This window comes from Aegilops tauschii, chromosome 7 (assembly GCF_002575655.3).
Source record: "Aegilops tauschii subsp. strangulata cultivar AL8/78 chromosome 7, Aet v6.0, whole genome shotgun sequence".
Classification (NCBI taxonomy): domain Eukaryota; kingdom Viridiplantae; phylum Streptophyta; class Magnoliopsida; order Poales; family Poaceae; genus Aegilops; species Aegilops tauschii.
The window spans coordinates 98,489,115-98,515,275 of NC_053041.3; the positions used below are offsets into that span (position 1 = coordinate 98,489,115).

Here is a 26,161-nt window from a genome sequence, read left to right on the forward strand (position 1 = left end):
ATGATGAGAGCATTCTTGTGTGACGAAAATGGAGCATGACTAAACTATATGATTTTGTAGGGATGAACTTTCTTTGGCCATGTTATTTTGAGAGGACATAATTGCTTAGTTAGTATGCTTGAAGTATTATTATTTTTATGTCAATATTGAACTTTTATGTTGAATCTTTCGGATCTGAATATTCATACCACAATTAAGAAGAATTACATTGAAATTATGCCAAGTAGCATTCCACATCAAAAATTCTGTTTTTATCATTTACCTACTCGAGGACGAGCAGGAATTAAGCTTGGGGATGCTTGATACGTCTCCAACGTATCTATAATTTTTGATTGTTCCATGCTATATTATATTCTTTTTTGGACATTATTGGGCTTTATTATACACTTTTATATTATTTTTGGGACTAACCTATTAACCGGAGGCCCAGTCCAGAATTGCTGTTTTTTGCCTATTTTAGAGTTTCGCAGAAAAGGAATATCAAACGGAGTCCAAACAGAATGAAACCTTCGGGAACGTGATTTTCGGAACGAACGTGATCCAGAAGACTTGGACCCTACGTCAAGACATCAACCAGGAGGGCACGAGGTAGGGGGGCGCGCCTACCCCCCTGGGCGCGCCCTCCACCCTCGTGGGCCCCCTGTTGCTCCACCGACGTACTCCTTCCTCCTATATATACCTACGTACCCCCAAACTATCAGATACGGAGCCAAAAACCTAATTCCACCGCCGCAACCTTATGTACTTGTGAGATCCCATCTTGGGGCCTATTCCGGAGCTCCGCCGGAGGGGGCATCGATCACGGAGGGCTTCTACATCAACACCATAGCCTCTCCGACGATGTGTGAGTAGTTTACTTCAGACCTTCGGGTCCATAGTTATTAGCTAGATGGCTTCTTCTCTCTTTTTGGATCTCAATACAATGTTCCCCCCTCTCTCGTGGAGATCTATTCGATGTAATCTTCTTTTGCGGTGTGTTTGTTGAGACCGATGAATTGTGGGTTTATGATCAAGTTTATCTATGAACAATATTTGAATCTTCTCTGAATTCTTTTATGTATGATTGGTTATCTTTGCAAGTCTCTTCGAATTATCAGTTTGGTTTGGCCTACTAGATTGATCTTTCTTGCAATGGGAGAAGTGCTTAGCTTTGGGTTCAATCTTGCGGTGTCCTTTCCCAGTGACAGTAGGGGCAGGAAGGCACGTATTGTATTGTTGCCATCGAGGATAACAAGATGGGGTTTATATCATATTGCATGAGTTTATCCCTCTACATCATGTCATCTTGCTTAAAGCGTTACTCTGTTCTTATGAACTTAATACTCTAGATGCATGCTGGATAGCGGTCGATGTGTGGAGTAATAGTAGTAGATGCAGGCAGGAGTCGGTCTACTTGTCTTGGACGTGATGCCTATATACATGATCATACCTAGATATTCTCATAACTATGCTCAATTCTGTCAATTGCTCAACAGTAATCTGTTCACCCACCGTAAATACTTATGCTCTTGAGAGAAGCCACTAGTGAAACCTATTGCCCCCGGGTCTATTTTCCATCATATTAATCTTCCAACACTTAGTTATTTTTATTGCCTTTTATTTTACTTTGCATCTTTATCATAAAAAATACCAAAAATATTATCTTATCATATCTATCAGATCTCACTCTCGTAAGTGACCGTGTAGGGATTGACAACCCCTTATCGCGTTGGTTGCGAGGATTTATTTGTTTGTGTAGGTGCGAGGGACTCGTGCGTGGCCTCCTACTGGATTGATACCTTGGTTCTCAAAAACTGAGGGAAATACTTACGCTACTTTTGTAACGCCCACGATGCGGCTATATCTCCCACGTGTCGAGGCACGACTTAGAGGCATAACCGCTTTGTGGTTTTGTCGCAAGAAGGGTCATCTTCACACAATCCCATGTAATGAACAAGAATGGGATAAAGAGTTGGCTTACAATCGCCACTTCACACAATACATAAATAAATCATACATCAATCAGAGTACACACATAGGTCCGACTACGGAACCAAAAGAAAAGAAGACAACCCCAAATGCTAGATCCCCGATCGTCCCAACTGGGCTCCACTACTGATCATCAGGAAACGAAACATAGTAACGACCAAGTTCCTCGTCGAGCTCCCACTTGAGCTCGGTTGCGTCGCCTGCACTGGTATCCTCGGCACCTGCAACTGTTTTGGAAGTATCTGTGAGTCACGAGGACTCAGCAATCTCACACCCGCGAGATCAAGACTATTTAAGCTTATGGGTAGGAAAGGGGTAGTGAGGTGGAGCTGCAGCAAGCACTAGCATGTATGGTGGCTAACATACGCAAATAAGAGCGAGAAGAGAAGCAACGCAGCGGTCGTGAACTAGAAGTGATCAAGAAGTGATCCTGAAACTACTTACATTCAAGCATAACACAAGAACCGTGTTCACTTTCCGGACTCCGCCGAAAAGAGACCATCACGGCTACACACACGGTTGATGCATTTTAATTAAGTCAAGTGGTGTCAAGTTCTCTACAACCGGACATTAACAAATTCCCATCTGCCACATAACCGCGGGCACGGCTCTCGAAAGTTTATACCCTGCAGGGGTGTCCCAACTTAGCCCATTATAAGCTCTCACGATCAATGAAGGATATTCCTTCTCCCGGGAAGACCCGATCAGTCTCGGAATCCCGGTTTACAAGACATTTCGACAATGGTAAAACAAGACCAGCAAAGCCGCCCGATGTGCCGACAAATCCCGATAGGAGCTGCACATATCTCGTTCTCAGGGCAACACCGGATGAGACTAGCTACGAGTAAAACCAGCCCTCAAGTTTCCCCAAGGTGGCCTCGCAGGCAGCTCAGTTCGGACCAACACTCGAAGGAGCACTGGCCCGGGGGGGTTTAAAATAAAGATGACCCTTGAGTCTGCAGAACCCGTACATGCTCACTGGTTGAGCTATTCTCCTCCATCTTGTAGGCAAAGTACCGTCAGAGGTCTCATACCTCTTGACACGGGAATGAGTCTGAAATACTAATTTCAATTCTTGGAACATCTTATATGCTCCATGATGTTCAAAACATTTTTGAAGTTCCAGTTTTAAGCTGTAAAGCATGGTGCACTAAACTATCAAGTAGTCATCATACCGAGCTTTTGTCAAAACGTTCATAACGTCTGCATCTGCTCCTGCAATAGGTCTGTCACCTAGCGGTGCATCAAGGAGATAATTCTTCTGTGCAGCAATGAGGAAAATCCTCAGATCACGGACCAAGTCTGCATCATTGCTACTATCATCTTTCAACTTATATTTCTCTAGGAACATATAAAAATAAACGGGGAGCTACATCGCGAGCTATTGATCTACAACATAGATATGCTAATACTACCAGGACTAAGTTCATGATAAATTAAAGTTCAATTAATCATATTACTTAAGACCTCCCACTTAGATAGACATCCCTCTAGTCATCTAAATGATCACGTGATCCAAATCAACTAAACCATGTCCGATCATCACGTGAGATGGAGTAGTTTTCAATGGTGAACATCACTATGTTGATCATATCTACTATATGATTCACGCTCGACCTTTCGGTCTCAGTGTTCCGAGGCCATATCTGCATATGCTAGGCTCGTCAAGTTTAACCCGAGTATTCTGCGTGTGCAAAACTGGCTTGCACCCGTTGTATGTGAACGTAGAGCTTATCACACCCGATCATCACGTGGTGTCTCAGCACGACGAACTGTCGCAACGGTGCATACTCAGGGAGAACACTTATACCTTGAAATTTAGTGAGAGATCATCTTATAATGCTACCGCCAAACTAAGTAAAATAAGATGCATAAAGGATAAACATCACATGCAATCAATATAAGTGATATGATATGGCCATCATCATCTTGTGCCTTTGATCTCCATCTCCAAAGCACCGTCATGATCACCATCGTCACCGGCTTGACACCTTGATCTCCATCGAAGCATCGTTGTCGTCTCGCCAACTATTACTTCTACGACTATCACTACCACTTAGTGATAAAGTAAAGCAATTACATGGCGATTGCATTTCATACAATAAAGCGACAACCATTGGCTCCGGCCAGTTGCCGATAACTGCTACAAAACATGATCATCTCATACAACAATTTATATATCATCATGTCTTGACCATATCACATCACAACATGCCCTGCAAAAACAAGTTAGACGTCCTCTACTTTGTTGTTGCAAGTTTTACGTGGCTGCTACGGGCTGGGCAAGAACCGTTCTTACCTACGCATCAAAACCACAACGATTATTCATCAAGTGTGCTGTTTTAACCTTCAACAAGGACCGGGCGTAGCCACACTCGATTCAACTAAAGTTGGAGAAACTGACACCCGCCAGCCACCTGTGTGCAAAGCACGTCGGTAGAACCAGTCTCGCGTAAGTGTACGCGTAATGTCGGCCCGGGCCGCTTCATCCAACAATACCGCCGAATCAAAGTATGACATGCTGGTAAGCAGTATGACTATTATCGCCCACAACTCTTTGTGTTCTACTCGTGCATATAACATCTACGCATAGACCTGGCTCTGATGCCACTGTTGGAGAACGCAGTAATTTCAAAAAAAATTCTACGATCACGCAAGATCTATCTAGGTGATGCATAGCAATGAGCGGGAGAGTGTGTCCATGTACCCTCGTAGACCGAAAGCGGAAGTTTTATATCAACGCGGTTGATGTAGTCGTACGTCTTCATGATCCGACCGATCCTAGTACCGAAAGTACGACACCTCCGCGATCTGCACACGTTCAGCTCGGTGACGTCCCACGAACTCTTGATCCAGCTGAGTGTCGAGGGAGAGCTTCGTCAGCACGATGGCGTGATGACGGTGATGATGAAGTTACCGGCGCAGGGCTTCGCCTAAGCACTGCAACGATATGACTGAGGTGGAAATCTGTGGAGGGGGGGCACCGCACATGGCTAAAAGCAATCAACTTGTATGTTCTAGGGTGCCCCCCTCACCACGTATATAAAGGAGGGAGGGGGGAGGCCGGCCGGCCTCTCTAGGCGCGCCAAGGGGGGAGGAGTCCTCCTCCTAGTAGGAGTAGGACTCCCCCTTTCCTAGTCCCACTAGGAATAGAAGGAAGAGGGGGAAGGAGAAAGGAAAGGGGGCCCGACCCCCTCACCCAATTCGGATTGGGCTTGGGGGTGGGGGGCGCCCCCTCCTAGGCTGCCTTCTCTCCTCTCCCACTAAGGCCCATTAAGGCCCATATGCTCCCCGGGGGGGGGGTTCCGGTAACCCCCGGTACTCCGGTAAATGCCCCAACTCACCCGAAACTATTCCGAAGTCCAAACATAGTCATCCAATATATCAATCTTTATGTCTCGACCATTTGGAGACTCCTCTTCATGTCCGTGATCATATACGGGACTCCGAACTACCTTCGGTACATCAAAACACATAAACTCATAATACCGATCGTCACCGAACGTTAAGCGTGCGGACCCTATGGGTTCGAGAACTATGTAGACATGACCGAGACACGTCTCTGGTCAATAACCAATAGCGGAACCTGGATGTTCATATTGGCTCCCACATATTCTACGAAGATCTATATCGGTCAAACCGCATAACAACATACGTTGTTCCCTTTGTCATCGGTATGTTACTTGCCCGAGATTCGATCGTCGGTATCACCATACCTAGTTCAATCTCATTACAGGCAAGTCTCTTTACTCATTCAATAATGCATCATCCCACAACTAACTCATTAGTCACATTGCTTGCAAGGCTTATAGTGATGTGCATTATCGAGAGGGCCCAGAGATACCTCTCCGACAATCGGAGTGACAAATCCTAATCTCGATCTATGCCAACTCAACAAACACCATCGGAGACACCTGTAGAGCACCTTTATAATCACCCAGTTACGTTGTGACGTTTGGTAGCACACAAAGTGTTCCTCCGGTATTCAGGAGTTGCATAATCTCATAGTCATAGGAATATGTATAAGTCATGAAGAAAGCAATAGCAACAAACTAAACGATCATCGTGCTAAGCTAACGGATGGGTCAAGTCAATCACATCGTTCTCTAATGATGTGATCCCCTCAATAAAATGACAACTCATGTCTATGGCTAGGAAACTTAACCATCTTTGATTCAACGAGCTAGTCAAGTAGAGGCATACTAGTGACACTCTGTTTGTCTATGTATTCACACATGTACTAAGTTACCGGTTAATATTCTAGCATGAATAATAAACATTTATCATGAAATAAGGAAATAAATAATAACATTATTATTGCCTCTAGGGCATATTTCCTTCAACATGCAACATGATGAAGCTATCATGCATCGACTTACTCTGCTCGGGTTACCTCGTAACCATCACATACATCACTTACCAACATCGGGCATCACATGATTATCTCAGGATCAAATCAAGCTTGGTATAAACAATACCTTAGTAATCATTACATGGCCACAAGGAGCTTGATCTTTACCCACGATTCTCGCACAACATCATGAATATCCAACAACTCGGTATCCTCGATACCACGGTAATCATCTCACGATCACAACCAAATATCCATCAACTCGGTATCCTCGATACCACGGTGATCATCTCACGATCACAACCAATCTCTTTCTCATCATCGAACCAGGGTTGTTATAAATCAAGTTATTATTATTACTGTTGACCCATAGTGTGACCAACTACGAACTGGGCCCTTATCCGCAGGTGCGGCTATCGATAGATTTAATACACTCTGCAGAGGTAGAGCACTTTACCCACACCACGAAACCCATGGCCTCGCACTCCCATTCGGGTGGACCAACGGCATTCCGATAGAACTCTCCCATTGCCATGACACTCTTACGACCACTCCGACCAACTCCCCACTGGGCTTAGTCCTGGGTGACCCAGCCTACCAAAGGCAAAACTACCACCGTCGTGGCAAATAAACAGTCCCAAACGGGGACACAATACCATTACAACAATGGGTCCACAAGGTTATGTCTGCTTACTGGGCCAGGGTAACGCATGCCCATAACCTTCCCTCATTGGAGGCACATACAAAAGGCATGACAACGCACGACTAACGGCCTCCCCATAAAGGCAAATGTGGCTACACTTGTCAGCTCGATATGCTGGCACCATGACTCAGCCAACAATTGTTCAAGTTCAATTAAGTCCGGTTAAACTTGAATGCAATAAGCTGAGTCATATGAAAATAACATGATGCAACTACAATACATGAGCATGACACCAACATAAGCATGGTTGTGCATCATTACTTCTTAACAATACCACAACAAATCATATATCTAACTGAGCATGGCATACTGACTAGCATGAACATCACAAGTATACACTTCTCAGAAACATAGCATGACCACTAACATCAACAATAAATATCATGCAAGATCATATCAACAATGCTACCATGCAAGCATTTAACCAATTGGATGCAAAGGAACATGCATAACAACGGCACTCGAAACAGACGACAGTCATGCACCGAAGACCATCACCGACATCAACATGTACTACTAGAAAGCATAAGCATATGAAATGAATACTAGCAGGAATACATGATGATAACCAAGTGCAAGACGACATAGCACGAGAGTGAACATGAAACTCTAAGCATCACCGGAACAACGGTAACCATATTTTAAACGAGCAAACATTGATTAAATATTGAAGTTCAAAACCATGGCTACTACATGACTATGATGCAAGTGGGTATTGTGGCTTGCCTGGGGATGAAGAAAGCACCGGGGAGAAGTGCGAGAAGGATCGCGGAAAGATTTGCCGAAAACATTCCTCTCCGGAGGGGCTGTTTACGTGCAAGGGAAAATGGTCATTTTCGATATGTCAAACCACAGTGAAAATGATGTAAACAGAACGGGCTCGACAAGACGAAGATGTGGGCATTGGATTCACCTTAATCGGAATTACGAGCAAAAAGATATAGTTGCTTTTCTGCCAAGGACCATTTGTAAATAAAATCATCACAAACAGGCCCTCAGCCGGAAAAACAGAACACGCACTTCAGGAAATACGTGTTCGCCTCCGGGAAACGTATTCTGAGCTGAAACAGAAAGAAATACGCTTTTAGTGAAAGAAAACGGACTCTGGTTGAAGGAGAACCAAAATACGCTTTCCAGAAATAGAAAGTGTACTCATTGGAAGTACGTCGCCACTTATCTGATGTGGCGGGGGCGGGGTCAACGCGTGTGGCTGCCAGGTGGGGTTGCGTGGGGAGTTAGGCCCGCCTGGCCTCTGTCTTCTTCTTCCTCGCCCTGTTCCCGCACGGGACAGAGGAGGCAGGGGAGGGCGCGTCACCGGCGATGGGCCGGCCGGCTCCGACCGTCTCCGGCGAGGGCGGAGCCACCGGTGGGCTCGGGAGGCCACGCCGCTTCCATTCAGAGAGGAAACGGGCACCGGGGAGAGCTAGGGCGGCCGCGGCTTGGAGACAACAGAGGACGGGGCGGCGGCGGCCGTTCGTGGGGCGGTGGCCAAACGTGGCTCCGGCGACGAGGCAAGTAGGTGGGGATGGTCGCCGGAGTGTGGTGGTGGTTCTGGTGGTGAAATTATGAGGAGGGGAGGCCGGCACTGAGCCAATTTAGGCCGAGGCCGACGGCGCGCACGACGGCCATGGGGGTCGGGGAGAGGCTCTCGAGCTCGGGTGAGAGGCTGGGGAGGTCTAGAGGAGGGAGGAGAGGAGGCTGATGAGCTTGGGAGGCCGCGGGGATGGCTATATATAGCCGGGGCGAGAGGCACGGGCTCGGGTGCCGCCGGGCACGTCCGGCCGAGGCCCTGGCAACGACAGCGATCACGGGGAGGCGCGGGGAAGGCGACGAGGGGGAGAACGGACGAGCTACAGAGGAGCACGGGGCAGCAGGAGCCAAGGGGGAGCGGAGGAAGAGGCCGAGCGCCATTAAAACACTATCGGCCACAGTGACCCCGTGGGCGAATGGTGACGAGTGCCAGCGAGGAGGCTTCAGGAGGGGTAGATGGCTCCAAGGGTACGGCGACGACGCGGGGAACACGCTGGACAGGCTCATGCGCGCGAAGACGACGAGCACGAGCAGGGCTGAGGCAAAACGACGCTCTGGACACGGCCATTGCACGCCAAAACGGTGGTCACCACGGGCACTGGTGCACACAGTGCACGGGGTTCGACCAAAACGTGTTTGGGGTTTAGTCCTTCCAGTGGAGGTCTCAACGGAGGTGGTGACTTGGTAAGAGGTGCTCTAGTTAAGTGGGATTTAACCCATGAAGTTTTCTGTTGCAAACTTGATCAAGTTAGGGTGATCAGCTGAGAAGAGCTAGGGGCCAAATATGATGTCTTGGAGGTTTAGGGTAGGAAGGACTACGGTCCTGGGGAGTTTTAAGAGAAATGGATCAAGGTTTAATACACTTGCTTTGCAACTGACCAAAATAGTCCAGAAACTTGAGCATGCTGATGCACTCACATAGAGTATCAACTTGAGCTCAAATTGGGCAAGGCAGAGTCATTTGGCCCTATCAAAATGCCCAAAAAGTCTCATACCAATTGGTCAAGCCAAAATGGTACTTGCTTCACAAACATCTCCTTTGGACAAAAACTTGCAAAAAATCTAGAGGAATAATGGCTTGATGAAATATTCCCAAAATGGGTGGAGGTAGGTCATATGGATAATAGAAGGCTTAGAAAAAGTATCAGCCTTAATGGAGCAAGGTAAAATATACTTGCTTCACAAACTGAAAATTTGGACAGAATCAAAGAATTGAAGATGAGCTCACATGGAGACATGACATGAGCTCAACTTTAGTGGAGGGCTATGATATGATGATATTAAGGACCTTGCAAAATTTCAACTCATTTGGATATTCCTAGCTTGTACTTCCTTCACAATCAATCCCCTCAGACAGGAAGTTTGAAAAATTGCTCAGGAATATTTACTAGGCAAATTAAGTTGAATTTTGGCATGGGGAAATTATATGGACAGGAAAAGGTTTCCAAGAAGTTTGGGGTCAATTGGGCAAAGATAAATGGCACTTGCTTCACAATCTGCCATTCAGGACAGAATAGGAAAATAATTAATTGAGCATGATGGAAACATGGCCAATGAAATATTTTGCCATATTTGAGGAAGATATGACCCAAACAATTTATGGGAATTATTTGGGAATTTAAGGAGTGAGGTAAGTATAGGTTGCTTCACAACCAAGGGCAAATTGAGTTATTCCTTTAATAGAAAAGGAATATTCCCAATAAAAAGAATAGTGGGATTTGGTCCAAGGTGGAAATGGAAATGTCTAGGGAAATATTTGAGGTTGACAAGCCACTCTGGAAGCAAAGAAGAGGTCATCTTCTTCAGTTTCCAGACCACATAGCCACGGAAAAAGAAAACTCAGGCAAAAACCTCGGAAAAACAAAAGAAAAAGAAAGGGCAAAAAATCAGGCTGTTACACTTCCAATATATCAAGTTTTATCTCTCGACCATTTCGAGACTCCTCGTCATGTCCGTGATCTCATCCGGGACTCAGAACAAACTTTGGTCATCAAATCACATAACTCATAATACAAATCATCATCGAACGTTAAGCGTGCGGACCCTACGGGTTCGAGAACTATGTAGGCATGACCGAGACACATCTCCGGTCAATAACCAATAGCGGAACCTGGAAGCTCATATTGGCTCCTACATATTCTACGAAGATCTTTATCGGTCAAACCGCATAACAACATACTTCATTCCCTTTGTCATCGGTATGTTACTTGCCCGAGATTCGATCGTCGGTATCATCACACCTAGTTCAATCTCCTTACCGGTAAGTCTCTTTACTCGTTCTGTAATGCATCATCCCGTAACTAACTCATTAGTCAAATTGCTTGCAAGGCCTATAGTGATGTGCATTACCGAGAGGGCCCAGAGATACCTCTCCGATACTCGGAGTGACAAATCCTAATCTCGATCTATGTCAACTCAACAAACAACGTTGGAGACACCTGTAGAGCATCTTTATAATCACCCAGTTACGTTGTGACGTTTGATAGCACACAAAGTGTTCCTCCGGTATTCGGGAGTTGCATAATCTCATAATTAGAGGAGTATGTATAAGTCATGAAGAAAGCAATAGCAATAAAACTAAACGATCATTATGCTAAGCTAACGGATAGGTCTTGTCCATCACATCATTCTCTAATGATGTGATCTCGTTCATCAAATGACAACACATGTCTATGGTTAGGAAACTTAACCATCTTTGATTAACGAGCTAGTCAAGTAGAGGCATACTAGGGACACTCTGTTTGTCTATGTATTCACACATGTACTAAGTTTCTGGTTAATAAAATTTTAGCATGAATAATAAACAGTTATCATGATATAAGGTAATATAAATAACAACTTTATAATTGCCTCTAGGGCATATTTCCTTCAGCGGCGAGGTGGCTCGGCACCGGAGCGGCTGAAAGCAAAGAACCGGCATCGTCTGGAAGGCTACTGGATGCTCTACTCCGACTACTTCACCGACGCTCCACTGCACGGCGACAAAGTATTTTGGCCGTTATCGGATGAGCCGAAAGCTTTTCCTCAGGATTGTGAATTTCATCCGGGAGTTCGACATCTACTTCAAGTGCAAGAAGGATTGCATCGGCAAACTTGGATTCACCTCAATCCAGAAGTGGACGACAGCTATGAGGATGCTTGCATACGAAGCTCCCGGTGATCCACTCGACGACTATGGGCGCATGGCCGAGTCCACGACCATTGAGTGTTTCTACAAGTTCTGAAGGGCAATGGTGGCAGTGTTTGGACCGCAATACTTGCAAACACCCAATGCGGAAGACACTGCTCGGATCCTAGCTCAGAATGCAGCAAGAGGATTTCCTGGGATGCTTGGAAGCATCGACTGCAAGCATTGGAAATGGAAGAACTGCCCATTTGCTTGGTAGGGGATGTACAAAGGCGCCAAAGGCGGTTGCAGTGTGGTACTTGAGGCGGTGGCAACACAGGACCTCTGGATTTGGCACTCCTTCTTTGGTATGCCAGAAACTCACAATGGCATCAACGTGCTGCAGTGCTCCACTGTCTTTGCCAAGCTTGTTGAAGGTCATTCTCCTCCGGTGAATTTTGAGGTCAATGGGCGACACTACAACAAGGGGTACTACCTAGCTAATGGCATCTATCCGAGATGGTCTACATTTGTGAAGACTATCTCAAATGCTGTGCTAGGAGGCAAGAAGTCCCACTTTGCGAAGGTTCAAGAGGCTTGCGGGAAGGATGTCGAGCGGGCATTTGGTGTGCTCCAATCTCGATTTGCTATTGTCCGGTACCCTGCTCAGACCTGGTCGAAAGATCAAATGTGGGAAATCATGACTTGCTGTGTCATCTTGCACAACATGATCATTGAGAGCCAACAGTAAGAGCCAGTTTTTGACACTGAACTATACTACAGGCAGGGTCCTCTTACCCAAGTTGATCACCAGCTACCGACAACCTGGACTGCCTACCTCAATATGCGTCAGGAGATCCGAGACCCACAGGTGCATCAACTACTGCAGCAGGATCTGGTGGAGCACCTATGGTGGCTCAAGGGCAACGCCTAGCTCGACGTGTGATGAAATATGGGTTTTTATTTGTTGAACTATATAATTTGTATTGAACTATTTGATTCTATTGATTTTCTGTGATGAACTATGTGATAAAAAATTACTTCTGTTGAATTCACGCCGAACCACGGCGAATATGGGCCGCTTCGTGCCGATATCGGGCCATTTTTCACCGAAAGTGGGTCGAAAAGCGGGCATATTTGCGCCGAAAATGGGCCGATATCGGCGCCTGGGGGCGACGGCGGGATGCCCAACCACCCCCAGAGCCGATTATACCGCCGGCTCGCCCCCAGGCGGTGATTTTTGTGCCTCCTAGGGGGCCAACGGCTGGAGATGCTCTGAGAACTCTGCTATGTGCGAGCTCGCGGAATCGAATCCTGTCGTACTCATTTTTTCTCCAGGTATTTTTTGCGTCACGTGATATGAAACAACAAACGGCGCGTCGGTGGGCCGGCCCAGTCCTGTGCCGACCCTGTGCCTCGAGCTTATGTGTGATGCAAAATGCGTCGTATAGGACAGCGCCTATTCGATGCAAGTCGACCGACCTATTTAGATTTCGCATTTTTTCCCTAGTTCGCTTGATCACATTTGGGAAAAAGGAAAGAATAGAAATTATTCGCAAAAACAAAAAAAAAATCGTGAATTCAAAGAAGTTCTTATTTTGAAAAAAAATTAATGAACTTGAAGAAGAGTTCATCGATTTAAAAAATGTTCATCGAATATTTTAAAAGGCTCATCAAACTTGAAAAATATTCGTTGAATTTGAGAAAAATATTTATCAGCATCCAAAAAAGTTCATAAAATTTTAAAAAAATTGATAAAATTTTAAAAAAAGTTCATTGAATTTGAAAAAAAATCAACGAGTTTGAACAAAAGTTCATCAAATTTTGAAAAGGTTCATCGAAATTGAAAATAGTTTATGTATTTTTAAAAGGTTCATCGGTTTTAGAAAAAAGTTCATCGAAATTGAAAAAAGTTCATCTAATTTAAAAAATGTTCATATATTTTTTTATTGAAGAACAGCTTCGCAATTTTTTTAATAAAACTGGGCGTTTAAGAAAACAAAAAAGAAAATAGAAAGGAGAAAATAAAAAGGAAAAAAAGAAGGAGAATGGGCCGGCCTAGATCAGAGCAGTAGAGTGTGCGCTCGTTTGCGAATGTCGAGGAAACTAGCGCCTAAAGCACTGAATAGGATATGTCGGGAAAAAATAAAAAGGAGAATGGGCCTGCCTATATCAAAGCAGTGGTGTGCGCGTGTTTGCAAATGTCGAAGAAACTCGCGGCTGAAACACTGAATAGGGAGGGAGCTCCTAATCAGCGCATTCGGCGCCCATTACGCGTGCTGGCGCTCACAGAAACCCGTAATGGGCCGTGGCGCAAAAAACTTCGCAGTCACCGCGAGAAATAAAAAGGTTTTACATATATCGGGTGGACTGGCTGTCGAACTCCAGTCGCCAGCTTCGATATCAATCACGTTAATCAGCCGACCAAACTCAGTTCGTTGGTTGCTTGACGAAGCAACTCTATTTGTCACTCCTTTCTGTACAAATCTTAAAACATATACGAGTATTATATATCCTCTATAAATTATTTGAATAAAAGAAAAGGTTGTACCAATTGAAAAAAAATCGCAAAAATGGAAATAATTCGTGAATTTGAAATATTCCATGGAATATTAAAAAAAACTCAGCGTATTAGAAAGAATTTCATCGAATTTCTAAAAATAGTTCATCGGATTTGAAAATAATTTCATTGAATTTGAAAAAAAGTTCACCAAAATTGGAAAAGTTCATCAAATTTGAAAAAAGTTCATCGTTTTTTCTTAAAAAATTTCATCAAATTTGAAAAAAAGTTCCTGAAATTTGAAAAAAGTTCATCGTATTTGAGAAAAAGTTAATCAATTTTGATAAAAATTCATCCAATTTGAAAAAAGTTCATCGATTTTATGAAAAAACTTCATCGAATTAACAAAAAAATCACAAAATTTAAAAAAGTTCATCGAATTTGAGGAAATTGTTCATCAAATTTGAGAAAATAGTACATCGAATTAAAAAAAGTTCACGAATTTAAAAATAGTTCATGAATTTTACAAAAATAAACGAAAATGAAAAAAAGTCGCGCATTTATCATTTATCAAAAATTGTAAGAATAAAGAAAGGAAAAAGAAAAAACGAACAAAACCGTTCGAAAGAACTGTAAGTAAATAGACACAAAAGAAGGTAATAATTCATATCCGAAGCAGTTGGCTGGGTGGTCGCTGGTTCGATTCTCACCCCGCGCACTGTTTTCTGGGATTTACGGAATGAGAAACAACATTAAATGGGCCGGCCCAGCTCGCGTTAGGTGGTGTGCGCTGCAGGCGCCCGTTAAGGAAAATGCAAGTTAACCGGCGCCTGCTGCACCAAATAGGTTTTGCCCTGAATAGGATATGTCGCTGAGGTACTCTCGGATAAAGCATTACATAGCCGCGCCCGGAAAGATAAAAGCAGCTATGCATCGCTTGATGCCAGGCCGAAGGACGTCTCGCAGGGCGCTTTCCCTGTTCTTGTTATTGGGCCGGCCCAAGTAGCTCCGTGCAGGTTAGTTCATTTTTTTGTTCATAAGTTCAAAAGAAATACTTAAATATGTATAATCCGAAAATATTATTCTTAAACATAAAAATCCTCAAATTTAAAATAATAACGTAGAATTAATATATTAGTGTCGTTTAAAATATGCTGATAGCATTAAGTAGTTTCATAGCATTTAAAAAATGTTTACATGTTTTAAAAATGTACGTGATATTTGTCAAAAATATTTATACAAGGAAATCCAAACTATTCAAAAAAATATGAAAATATTATTGTAATTCATAGAAGTGTATGGCACATTTTGAAAAAAATGGTATATCCAATGTAAAAAAAAATGTTCGCACCGCTTATAAAATATTTCCTATTATTCAGAGAAAATGTTGCATTGTGTATCCGAAAAATATTTAACTCACATTAAAAAAGTATTCAAAAGCATGTATTTGGAAAAATGGTAAACATGTATTAGAAAAATGTTAAAATTGTAGAATTTTTTTTTAAAATGTATATGAAAAACTTGCATTGTATATGAGAAAAACTAGACATCAAAACGCGTATTAAATTGTTTTAATCATGTATTCAAGGAATGTTAAATGTGTAAAATGTCCTGATGTATACAAAATACATACGATGTGTATGAAAATGTGGACATGTGTTGAAGAAAAAATAAAAAAAGGTAAAAAGAAAGAAAGGTGAAAACTAAAAAAAGAAACAAAGGAAAAAAATGATACCAGAGGAAGAAAATGAGAAACAGAAGAAAACTATAGAGTAGCCAAAGAAAACCGGTGCAAATAGTGAAAACAAGTAAGAAAGAACACATAGGAAACAAGAAATAAAAACTCAAACTGAATGCGCTATATTACTGGGACGGCCCATTCTCTTGCGTGTAAAGGCCGACACATTCTCCTTTTTTTAAAATAAAAAATAGCGCAGGGTAGTAGTCTGATTCGAACCAACGATCTTTGGTTCAGTTGCGCTGCAACAAGCAACCTGGCATCCACACCTGATCTGCTTACTCATAGGTTTTTCCCCTTTTTCTTGGAATGTTTCTCTTCGAAATTTTCTTTTTCTTTTGCTAAATTTGATATTTTTTCAAAAACTCTAACTATTTTAAAAAGAATTGATGAACATTTTTTCAAATCCGATGAACTTTTTACCAAAATTGATGAACTTTTTTCAAAATCGACACATTGTTTTCAACATCGATGAACTTTTTCCAACTTTGAGATTTTTTAATTTGATGGGCTTTTCTGAAATTTGATGATTTTTTTCAAAGTCGATGAACTTTTTTCCAAAATCGATGATCTTTTTTCAAATTTGATGAACTTTTGTCAAAATTGTTGATTTTTAAGCTTTTTTGTTAACTTTTCAAATTTGATGAAAATTTTCAATTTCATGATTTTTTTGAAATTCCTGGATTTTTCCAGGAAATGTATGGACTTATGTGAAAATTCCATGGTCAACGGTCGCCCAGTTAACAAAACCATTCAACTTTTTTTTGAGGTATACAGAACAATTCAACTAAGCGAGGGAGACCCGAGCGGCTCGAACGAGCGAGCGAGTACTGCAGAGCGCGAAAGGGCCGGCACAATTTACACGCATGTGGGCGCCAGCTTCCCTGGCGCCTGAAGCGCCAATTAGGAGCACCCGTTACGTCTCGGTACTGGTCAGAAAAAGCCCTGGTGCAAAAGGAAGGGCCTGGTATGGGAAGCTGCATTGCGTGGGTTGTGGGCTGAAACGGCGCAACATAGGTGTACTCGGTTGAAATCCAATGACACTCCCTCTTGCGTGTTTTAAGATTTCCTCGTTGATTCTCGCCTGATAGAGGAGGGAATCCTATTTCCTGCATAAGTCGATCGATAGTGAGGTAGCGTGTACCTCCACTAGATCATTGATAGCGTGCGTTCCAGCGCACGTCTATTTTGGCTCTGCATTGTTAGGGATTAAAAGTAGTAACTTGTATACATTTGTTTGCAATGCTTTTAAATATTGTGTTCCCATAATGGTATGTAACTAAAGAGAGAAATCAAGAATATAATGGTATGTAACTCAAGAGAAAGAGATCCAGCCCGGTTGATCTGCAAAAAAAGTAGTGTTTTGAGTTTTTTCCTTAGAGATATGAATTAGGATGATTGATATGGATCGTGACATCTTTTTGGGTCCTAAAATGACTCCCGCAAAGGCTCACACCAGGATAACCGAAAATTAGAAATATTGAGGAAAGACATAAGACATGAGGAATACTAAAAAGAGAAAAATAGGCAGTACAAATATTTAAGAACTTTTGGAGAATACTTATCATCTGAATAATCTCAATGCGTTTTGGCCAGTAAAACAATTACACATTAGTCTAATGGATAGATATTCTTGCATTGCACCCGGATAGATGACTGAATGTGTACTTGCTCAGATATGAGGTTACATAATTTCATCTGATTTACAATAACGCAAGTTTTCTTAAGCTCAATATCAAATGCCAGTGGGTTGTTGTGAAACAATGACTCAAGTTCTGTTACATCTTAACCAACTTACAATTGCTTACACTGAAGTACAAACAAAATAGTTATTAGAAAGGCAATCAATTGAGAAAATAACAACATAAGTAGTGTCGCAAGGATAAATGCAAAATAGTTAATAATTGCCCCGTAAATAACATGGTGTATATTGATGAAGGAGAAAATAATAACAACATTGCCTACATAAGATTTTTTATATTATCTATGTTTGCTTTATCAGTTTATTGATTGACAGCTTCAGAAGCAAAACTTTGTTAAGTGGGGAGGGGGGTTACATGTTTAATTATTTGCATATGAAAATTCTCTATATAGGAAGACACACTTACAATTGGAAGCCATGTTTTTTCATACACAATTTTTGATCTGTTTATAAAAGGTGTGAGCATATAGTCATGTACATCAAACATGATAAGAGATGTGAAATTTGCGGACTCAGTGGTTAGTTCGACCAGTGAGTAAATATAATTTTACGTATTTTACGTATTTTTAAATATTACAAAGAGTTTTTCAATTTTACGTATTTTTAAATTTGCAAACCCGTTTGCCCTTTCCACCACTATTTTCTTAATTCATGAACATTTTTTGAATCTGTGATCTTTTCTAATTTAAATTATATCTTTTGATTCATGAACCTTTTCAGTTCACAACCATTTTTTTAATTCGTGACTTTTTAATTCATGAAAATTTTCAAATTCAATAATATTTTGTTAACTCATTGTTTTTTAGAAATTGTCAACGCTTTTTCAGAACATGAATATTTTTTCAATCAACGATAGTTTTTCAAATTTGCCAACATCTTTTGAGTTCATTTTTTCTTCAAATTATCATTTTTTGAATTCATGAACATTTTTTCGAAATCATGATTTATTTTTGAATTCACAAACTTTTTGTACTTTGTTTCTACAAATTTTCTATTTTTTTTTACATTTTCCTGAAATAAAAAAAATGCAAAAAAGTGGAGGAACATCAGACTGTGACCTGCCTGTGGTGCGAATCGCTATTCACGTGTTGTTCCCTTTTGTTAAGGGACTCATCGCTCACAGGCCTCCCATACTGGGCCGGCCCATATAAGCCTCTTGCAAGCACACATTTTGGCAAGCTACTCGATACACCGGGACCTCTGAGAAATTTAGGTCCCTCGTCTACGGCTGCCATCTTGGCGCTGAGAGGTGGAAGACCTCGAATCATCAAGACCTCTATGTCCTTTGCCATCGTCTAGTGATCATTATAGTTTTGTGAGAATAAATTTCCTCTCTCTTTTTGGCGATGCCATGAGATTAGCGAGTTTTCTGTCCTCGCAGATCCGATTATTCAGATCTGATGAGTTTATGTTGCCGTGTCAAGCTTTTTTTGTTGGTCTGATTCTTTGTGGAGGCGAAATCTTTCATTGACACCATGGTGAAGATATGGTGATTCGACGGCCTACACTTCTAGGGGATCATCCTTGGCCCAAGTATGTTCATCGATCAAGACTTCCCATCTTTTTGGATGGGTGGCTCAAGGCGCTTTCAAAAACCATTATTGGTAATGTTTGTGCGGGTGAAGTGACAACATCGTTGCTCCAGTCCAATTGCAGCCTCTTTACCAAAGTCTTTGGAGTATTTCTTCGAGCAGAGATTGACGTCGTGAAGAAGGTGTTTTCAAAAGATTTCATTATAATTTTTAGTCATAGGAATTACTTTGTATTTTCTTGGATGATAGGTCCAAATCAGTGTACCTGTAATTGTTATGGGTATGAATAAAGTTACAGGTGTTTCTAAAAAAAATATATACACCAAGACCCCTACAAAATTGGATACGTACGTCCGGTTCAGTTTTTATGCCTTTTCTTTTGGTTTTTTGTTTCATTTTTTGTGAACATTTTTCAAATCCATGGTATTTTTTCAAATTCATGAACTTTTCTAAATTTGTGACCACCTTTTGAATCCACGTTTTTCTTACATCTGTAATTTTTTTTACAAATTCATGAACGTTTTCGTATCCACGTGTTTTTCAAACCCATGAACCTTTTCCCCTAGAAGTCTATGGACGAGCGGTGAGTTGTGAATCGAACGAGCGAGCAGCTACCGTATTGGGTAGACCAATGCGAGCGGGCTGCGTGAGCGCTGCCTCGTTAGCTGGCGCAAATGGCGCCAAAGAGGACGTCTCGTTCGTGCATAGATAAAGCGGAAACCAGTCACATAATGGAATAATGAACGATGGCCAGCAAACGAGGCCCAGTACGCATCGAGCGGGGTGTGCGTGTTACCTCTCTATTGTGCGACCTTGCCCAGGAGGTCAAATTCAGGCCACTGGAAGATAATTTGTACACCATCCAATTTTCGTGCCTTAGTGACTGGGAGAGGGTGATGCAAGATGGGCCATGGCACTTCAGGGGAGATGCTGTCATCATCAAACCATACGATGGGGTGACGAAGCCGACCACCGTCAAGCTGGACACAATAGATATTTGGGTCCAAATCCATGACGTCCCCGACCTGTTTGCTCATCTCATCGAACCACTTGCGGGCAAAGAAGGAGAAGTTCTTTTTGCGGAGCCTCCCTCTCAGGATTTTGCTGGAAATTTTCATCGCGTTTGGGTTAGGATAGATGTGATGAAGCCTTTGACGAATGTTGTGTCCATGGTCAGGGGAGGAAAGCGTCAGATATATCGGGTAAAATATGTGAAGTTGCCCGATAGGTGTGCAGTATGTGGGATGCTGGGACATCTCTTCAAGGAGCACGGGTCTGGAGTGCATGCACCTTCTGCCTTAGTGTTCAAAGATTTGAGGGCGGGATGGTTCATGAAAACTGGTAGAGGGCCTGGTGGTGGCCGAGGCCGTCTTGGTGGCCGCAGAGGAGGGCGTACTGATGGAAGAGGACAGTACACAGGCAATACCCGTTTTGATGGGGATGGACTGGAGAAGCAAACACATGAGGAGGATCCGTTGGAGCCGACTCAAGATACAGACATGGAGGAATCTTCTCGTAAAAGGGCAAGCGGCACAGGACATGGCAGCAACGCTTCAGCTACCATGCATGGCTCTGTTTTGGGAGCCGATCAGCTAGCCATAGTGCCTATGGGGAGCAGCTCAGTGCTTAGTCCACCTGCAAAAGAGACCCCAAGCAAACAAGGTTGGTGACGGAAGGTCAGGAAGGATACAACATCTCTGTAAAAAACTTGGCGGGCTCCCTAGAGGAGCACCGCCGGGCCCAATGAGTGCTTTCTATTGGAACTGTCGCGGAGCGGGTAAACCTGTGACAGTTCGAGAAATTCGCGAGTTCGCGATGAAGTTTACCCCTACCGTGCTATGTATCGTTGTAACTCAAATAAGTGGAGCATGTGTAGAAGCATTAGCAGGAACCTTAGGTTTTGATAATTCTTATGCAATAAATAGTCAAGGTCGAAGTGGCAGACTTGGTATGTTTTGGAATAATAATTGCAATGTTGAGATTTTGGGAGACTCTGTGTACCACATTGATGCAAAAGTCACAGAAACGGGACAGGAACCTTGGCGCATCACCTGCGTATATGGGGAGTCCCAAACACATCTGAGGCACCAAACTTGGGACGTCCTAAAGGGAATTAGCACCATGAGTGACTTACCATGGCTTTGTTTTGGCGACTTCAATGAAGTGCTACGCCCGGAAGAGCATCAGGGAGTAGCGGACAGGAGTAATGCGCAGATACAAGCCTTCCGTGATGCAGTTGACGTATGCATGCTCATGGACCTTGGTTACCAGGGACGACCCTGGACGTTTGAGAAGAGGGTTACAGGTGGGAGCTTTTGCAGGGTCCGTCTTGATAGGGCCTTGGCGTCGGCTAGCTGGACAGCTAGATATCCACTAGCTACGCTATATCATTTAGATGGAGCTACTTCAGATCATGGGCCGATTCTGTTGAGATTTGATGGCACATATCAGTACGCAATGAAGGAGAAGATGTTTAGATACGAGACTATGTGGCAGTCACACGAGGCATGGAGGGGGAAGATAACTGATAGCTGGAGTACTTTAGCCCCTGTATATGGAGTAGGAGATTTCCGTGATAAACTTCTCAGAATCAGCAGGGATGTCAACATGGGGTCGAGATACATTTGGCAGTGTGAGGAAGGAGATGAAACAGATAAGGGCTAAACTAGAATAGTTACGGGGTGACCCAATCCGCACTGGCCCGACGCATGCAGAGCTGACGCTCAATGAAAGGCTGGTGGAGCTCCTTCACAGGGAAGAACTCATGTGGCGACAAAGATCTCGGCTAGAGTGGTTATCAGCGGGAGATAGAAACACCAGATTCTTCCATATGCGTGCCAGTTTGAGGCGCAAGAAGAACATGATACGGGCACTATCAAATTCCATGGGCATTGTAACAGAAGACCCGATAGAGTTGAGGGCGATGGTCCAGGAGTTTTACAAGTCGTTATATGCATCTGAGGGTGTGAGCGGTATCGAGGAAGTGCTACAACATGTACCCCGTAAGGTAACGCAGGAGATGAACGACATTTTATGTGCACCTTACACTAATGTTGAGGTGAAAACGGCACTGTTTCAGATGTTCCCAACAAAAGCTCCAGGACCCGACAGTTTTCCGACTCATTTTTACCAAAGGCACTGAGATTTATGTGGAGAAGAAGTGACAACGGTGGTGATGCGTATCATCAGAGGAGAGGAGAGCCCCGAGGGTGTTAATGACACGGTGCTAGTATTGATACCAAAGGTAGCTAGTCCGACTCTCTTATCTCAGTTCAGGCCAATAAGCCTTTGCAATGTTTTATACAAAATTGCCTCGAAGGTTGTTGCTAACAGACTGAACATAATCTTGCCCGACATTATATCTAAAGAACAGTATGCTTTTGTGCCTGGGAGACTAATCACAGACAATATTATTTGTGCTTACGAATGCTTGCATTTTATGAAGAGGAACAAGTCTAAGAACAATAGTTTTTGTGCTCTGAAGCTTGATATGATGAAAGCTTACGACAGGGTTGAGTGGGCATACCTACATGCGATCATGCTGAAGTTAGGTTTCTCTCCAGCTTGGACTGACATCGTTATGGGAATGGTAAAATCAGTGTCCTTCTCAGTTCTGTTCAACGGAGAAAAGTTGGAACAATTTAAACCATCCAGAGGTATTCGGCAGGGAGATTCCATTTCCCCTTACCTATTCTTATTGGCAGCAGAGGGCCTTTCGTGCCTTTTAAAATCCAGTTCTCAGTCATCGGTACTTGGCGGCGTGAGGGTGGCCTCCACAGCTCCTGTGGTGAACCACCTTCTGTTTGCGGATGACAACCTATTGCTTTTTAAGTCTAGTGTGGAGGGAGCAAATGCGGTTTCAAACCTACTTCGTACTTATTGTGATGCATCTGGCCAAAGAATCAATAATGACAAGTCTTCAATCTTCTTCAGTAAAGGATGCCCAGAGGCTTTAAGGCACCAGGTAAAAAAACATCCTTCAGGTTCAGAATGAATCTTTGAGTGGGAAATATTTGGGAATGCCCACAGAGGTGGGTCAGTCCAAGAATGGCACATTCCGTTATTTGAGGGATAGAGTGTGGGAAAAAGTGAAAGGGTGGATGCAGAAACTACTCTGAGCAGCTGGAAAGGAAGTGTTGATAAAAGCAGTTGCACAGGCCATACCGGTGTTTTCCATGTCTTGCTTCAGACTCCCGAGGGGTCTATGTGATAGTATAACTTCACTCATAAGACAATTTTGGTGGGGATCCAAATGAGGGAAGAGAAAGCCTGCTTGGGTATCTTGGGACGTCATGACAAAACCAAAAAACTTGGGTGGCCTTGGCTTTAAGGATCTGGAAGTTTTCAATCTGGCTCTTCTCTCTAGACAGGCTTGGAGGTGCCTGACCGAACCTCATTCTTTGAGTTCCCGCATCTCAAAGGCATCCTATTACCCAAATTCTTCCATCTTTGAGGCAGAGTTGGGATCAAACCCTTCTCAGATATGGAGAGCAATTGTCGATGGGAGAGATATACTGAAACATGGGGCGATCATGAGAATAGGAGATGGGTAGTCGACCAACATCTGGCAACACAATTGGATACCGAGGGCAGGTATGACGCGACCAATTTCATCATTGGTCCACGACCCTCCAGAAGTAGTAGCAGATTTAATTGATTCTTCATCTGCATCTTGGAGAGAGGAGCTGATTAGACAAGTTTTTGTCCCAGTAGATGTTGAGGCTATCCTGAGAATTCCCCTCTGCACCAGACAAGTACATGACTTTTGGGCGTGGTCCGAGTATCCTAGAAGCCGTTTTTCTGTTCGGAGAACATACAACATGATCTATCGTATCAAGAGTGGCAGAGAAGCCTGGTTAGAGGACGGCGAGCATACATCTAATCTTCAGGGACAGATGAAAAGTTGGTCGGCCTTATGGAAGTTGAAGCTGCCGTCGAAGTTGAAAGTGTTCACCTGGAGACTTGCCCAGCACTCACTACCAATAGGAGACCTATTGTAGCATAGAAACATGTCCACTACTGATGTCTGTGGGGTGTGTGGGGCGCAAGACAGTTGGCGTCATTCACTACTGGACTGTGCCCTATCCAGGAGCACCTGGGCTCTGTCGAAAGAGGAAATGGTGCAACATATAGCCATGAATCGGAATGACAATGCAAAGGAGTGGTTATTCTCCATGTTTGAATCCCTGCCCTGTGACGAGATCGTAACTATGATTGTCACTCTTTGGGCAATCTGGTCTGCACGGCGAAAGGTTATACATGAAGGAATTTTCCAGACACCTTTTGCCACCCATTGCTTTATATCGAGTTATCTATCGGAGCTTCAGTTCTTGGAAAAACCAGAGAAAGGGAAAATTGCACCGGCTCCTAGATCGGCGGAGTGGATCCCTCCTCCAGAAAACCACATGAAGGTTAATGTCGATGCGGCGGTAGCGAGACATGGTGGTTTTGGGACAGCAGCGGCGATATGTAGAGATGGCAACGGAAAATACCAAGGAGCTTCGGTGATCTTGTTTAAAAATATTGATGATCCAGAGACTTTGGAGACCTTGGCAATACGTGAAGCTTTGGCCCTTGCTGATGATCTATATCTCCACAGAGTTTCAGTTGCTTCGGATTGCAAGGTGGTTGTCGAAGCGATCAAGAAGGGTACGTATGCACAATACGGGGCCGTAGTACATGAAATCATAGATCGGTCTAGAGTTTTTTCTTCTTGTTTGATTAATCATGAATTTAGGACCTCGAATGTCGAGGCTCACAAACTTGCAAAGCATGCGTTATCCCTGGGTTTTGGCCGCCATGTCTGGTTAGGCCACCCAGGAAATTTAGATTTCGCCCCTGTAAACATTGTGACGGGTGAATAAAGCTTTGTGAGTTTGTCTAAAAAAAACCTCTCTATTGTGCGTATTACGCGCGGAACAGGAGTTCTCGGATACATCTGAGACTAACATGATAACCAACTACACCACCCAGACATATTATAGATGTAGGGAAACGAATGTCACATGTAAAAGGGTACCTATTAAGACTCCAGAGTTCAATGAGATTTGTAAGCTCAAGTGGACGCCTATATATTTTTATCATCGGAGATACTACAAGAACAATTCTTCAAACAAAGCTACTATTCCAGATAGAAGATACATGGCAAGATGATAATTATGGTGCAAACAGAAGAACTTGTGGTGAACACCATAATTATCTACTATTCCAGATAGAAGATGCATGGCACGCTAGTATCTTCTAAGTTTCTAGATGAGAATAATTAATTCGGTCGTTGTGGTCGGACTCTATCATGGATTTCTGACTTCATTCTCCATATGTCCCTCTTAGATCTTCTTTCTACGATCTTGGATTAGAGGTGCAAAATATAGTGATAGGATCACAAAGCGTGTTACATATCCAAACAATCTTGTCATGGACTAAAATAAGTTATCATGAATTATATAATAGAATACCAAATTTTTTATAACTCCAGTTGTGATTCGACATGAGTGTTGCTCAATTATATAAACCAACAACAATGATTTTAGTGTGAGCGGCTTAACCCCCCCCCCCCCCCCCCCCAAGCAAAAAAACAAGCAGTAAAAGGAAGATTAATTATATATAAATCTTTAGTGCAACATAGTGGTCATTAAGGTCACCTCAATTTTTGAATAGTACAAGTGCGATATGATAACAATGTTCTATCACATCGCAAGAAAGTTGTCGAATGATCATTAAGACATATAATGAAATCATTTTTGAATATGACCACGTAGTGGATTATTAATAATGAGAAAATAATTTTCGTGGCATGTCTACAGTATTGTAGGCAACATGTGTTGGTATGATAAGTTTGGCGGTGACATTTCTTGTACCTCGAGGCATATTTTTGGTGGATCTATTTATGCACGTATTAATTTTAGTATTTATGTTGAGGATATAAGAACTATTTGATAGGAAATATAGAATTTTAAAAACAAAACCTTCGCCATGTTGGCAGAAACAAAAATTGTTGGGGAACGTAGTAATTTCAAAAATTTCCTACGCAC

At 42.9% G+C, this 26,161-nt stretch overlaps 1 protein-coding gene and 1 long non-coding RNA gene across 3 annotated transcripts; one reads left to right on the forward strand and one right to left on the reverse strand.

The window, feature by feature from the left end:
- Positions 1 to 1,944: 1,944 nt before the first annotated feature.
- LOC120968216 (uncharacterized) lies at positions 1,945 to 8,737 on the reverse strand. Of its 2 annotated transcripts, XR_012189997.1 has the most exons (3): positions 7,936 to 8,717; positions 7,749 to 7,828; positions 1,945 to 2,195 (listed from the first exon to the last, which is right to left on the reverse strand). It is a non-coding gene; the product is annotated as an uncharacterized lncRNA (long non-coding RNA). The 2 variants fall into 2 exon arrangements; XR_005762459.3 differs by lacking the exon at positions 1,945 to 2,195 and having other exon boundaries at positions 2,602 to 7,828; positions 7,936 to 8,737.
- A 12,514-nt stretch (positions 8,738 to 21,251) lies between these two features.
- LOC141026881 (uncharacterized) lies at positions 21,252 to 21,794 on the forward strand. Its single transcript, XM_073503756.1, has one exon. It carries the CDS (start codon positions 21,252 to 21,254, stop codon positions 21,792 to 21,794), a length of 543 nt encoding a protein of 180 aa, XP_073359857.1.
- Positions 21,795 to 26,161: the final 4,367 nt, after the last annotated feature.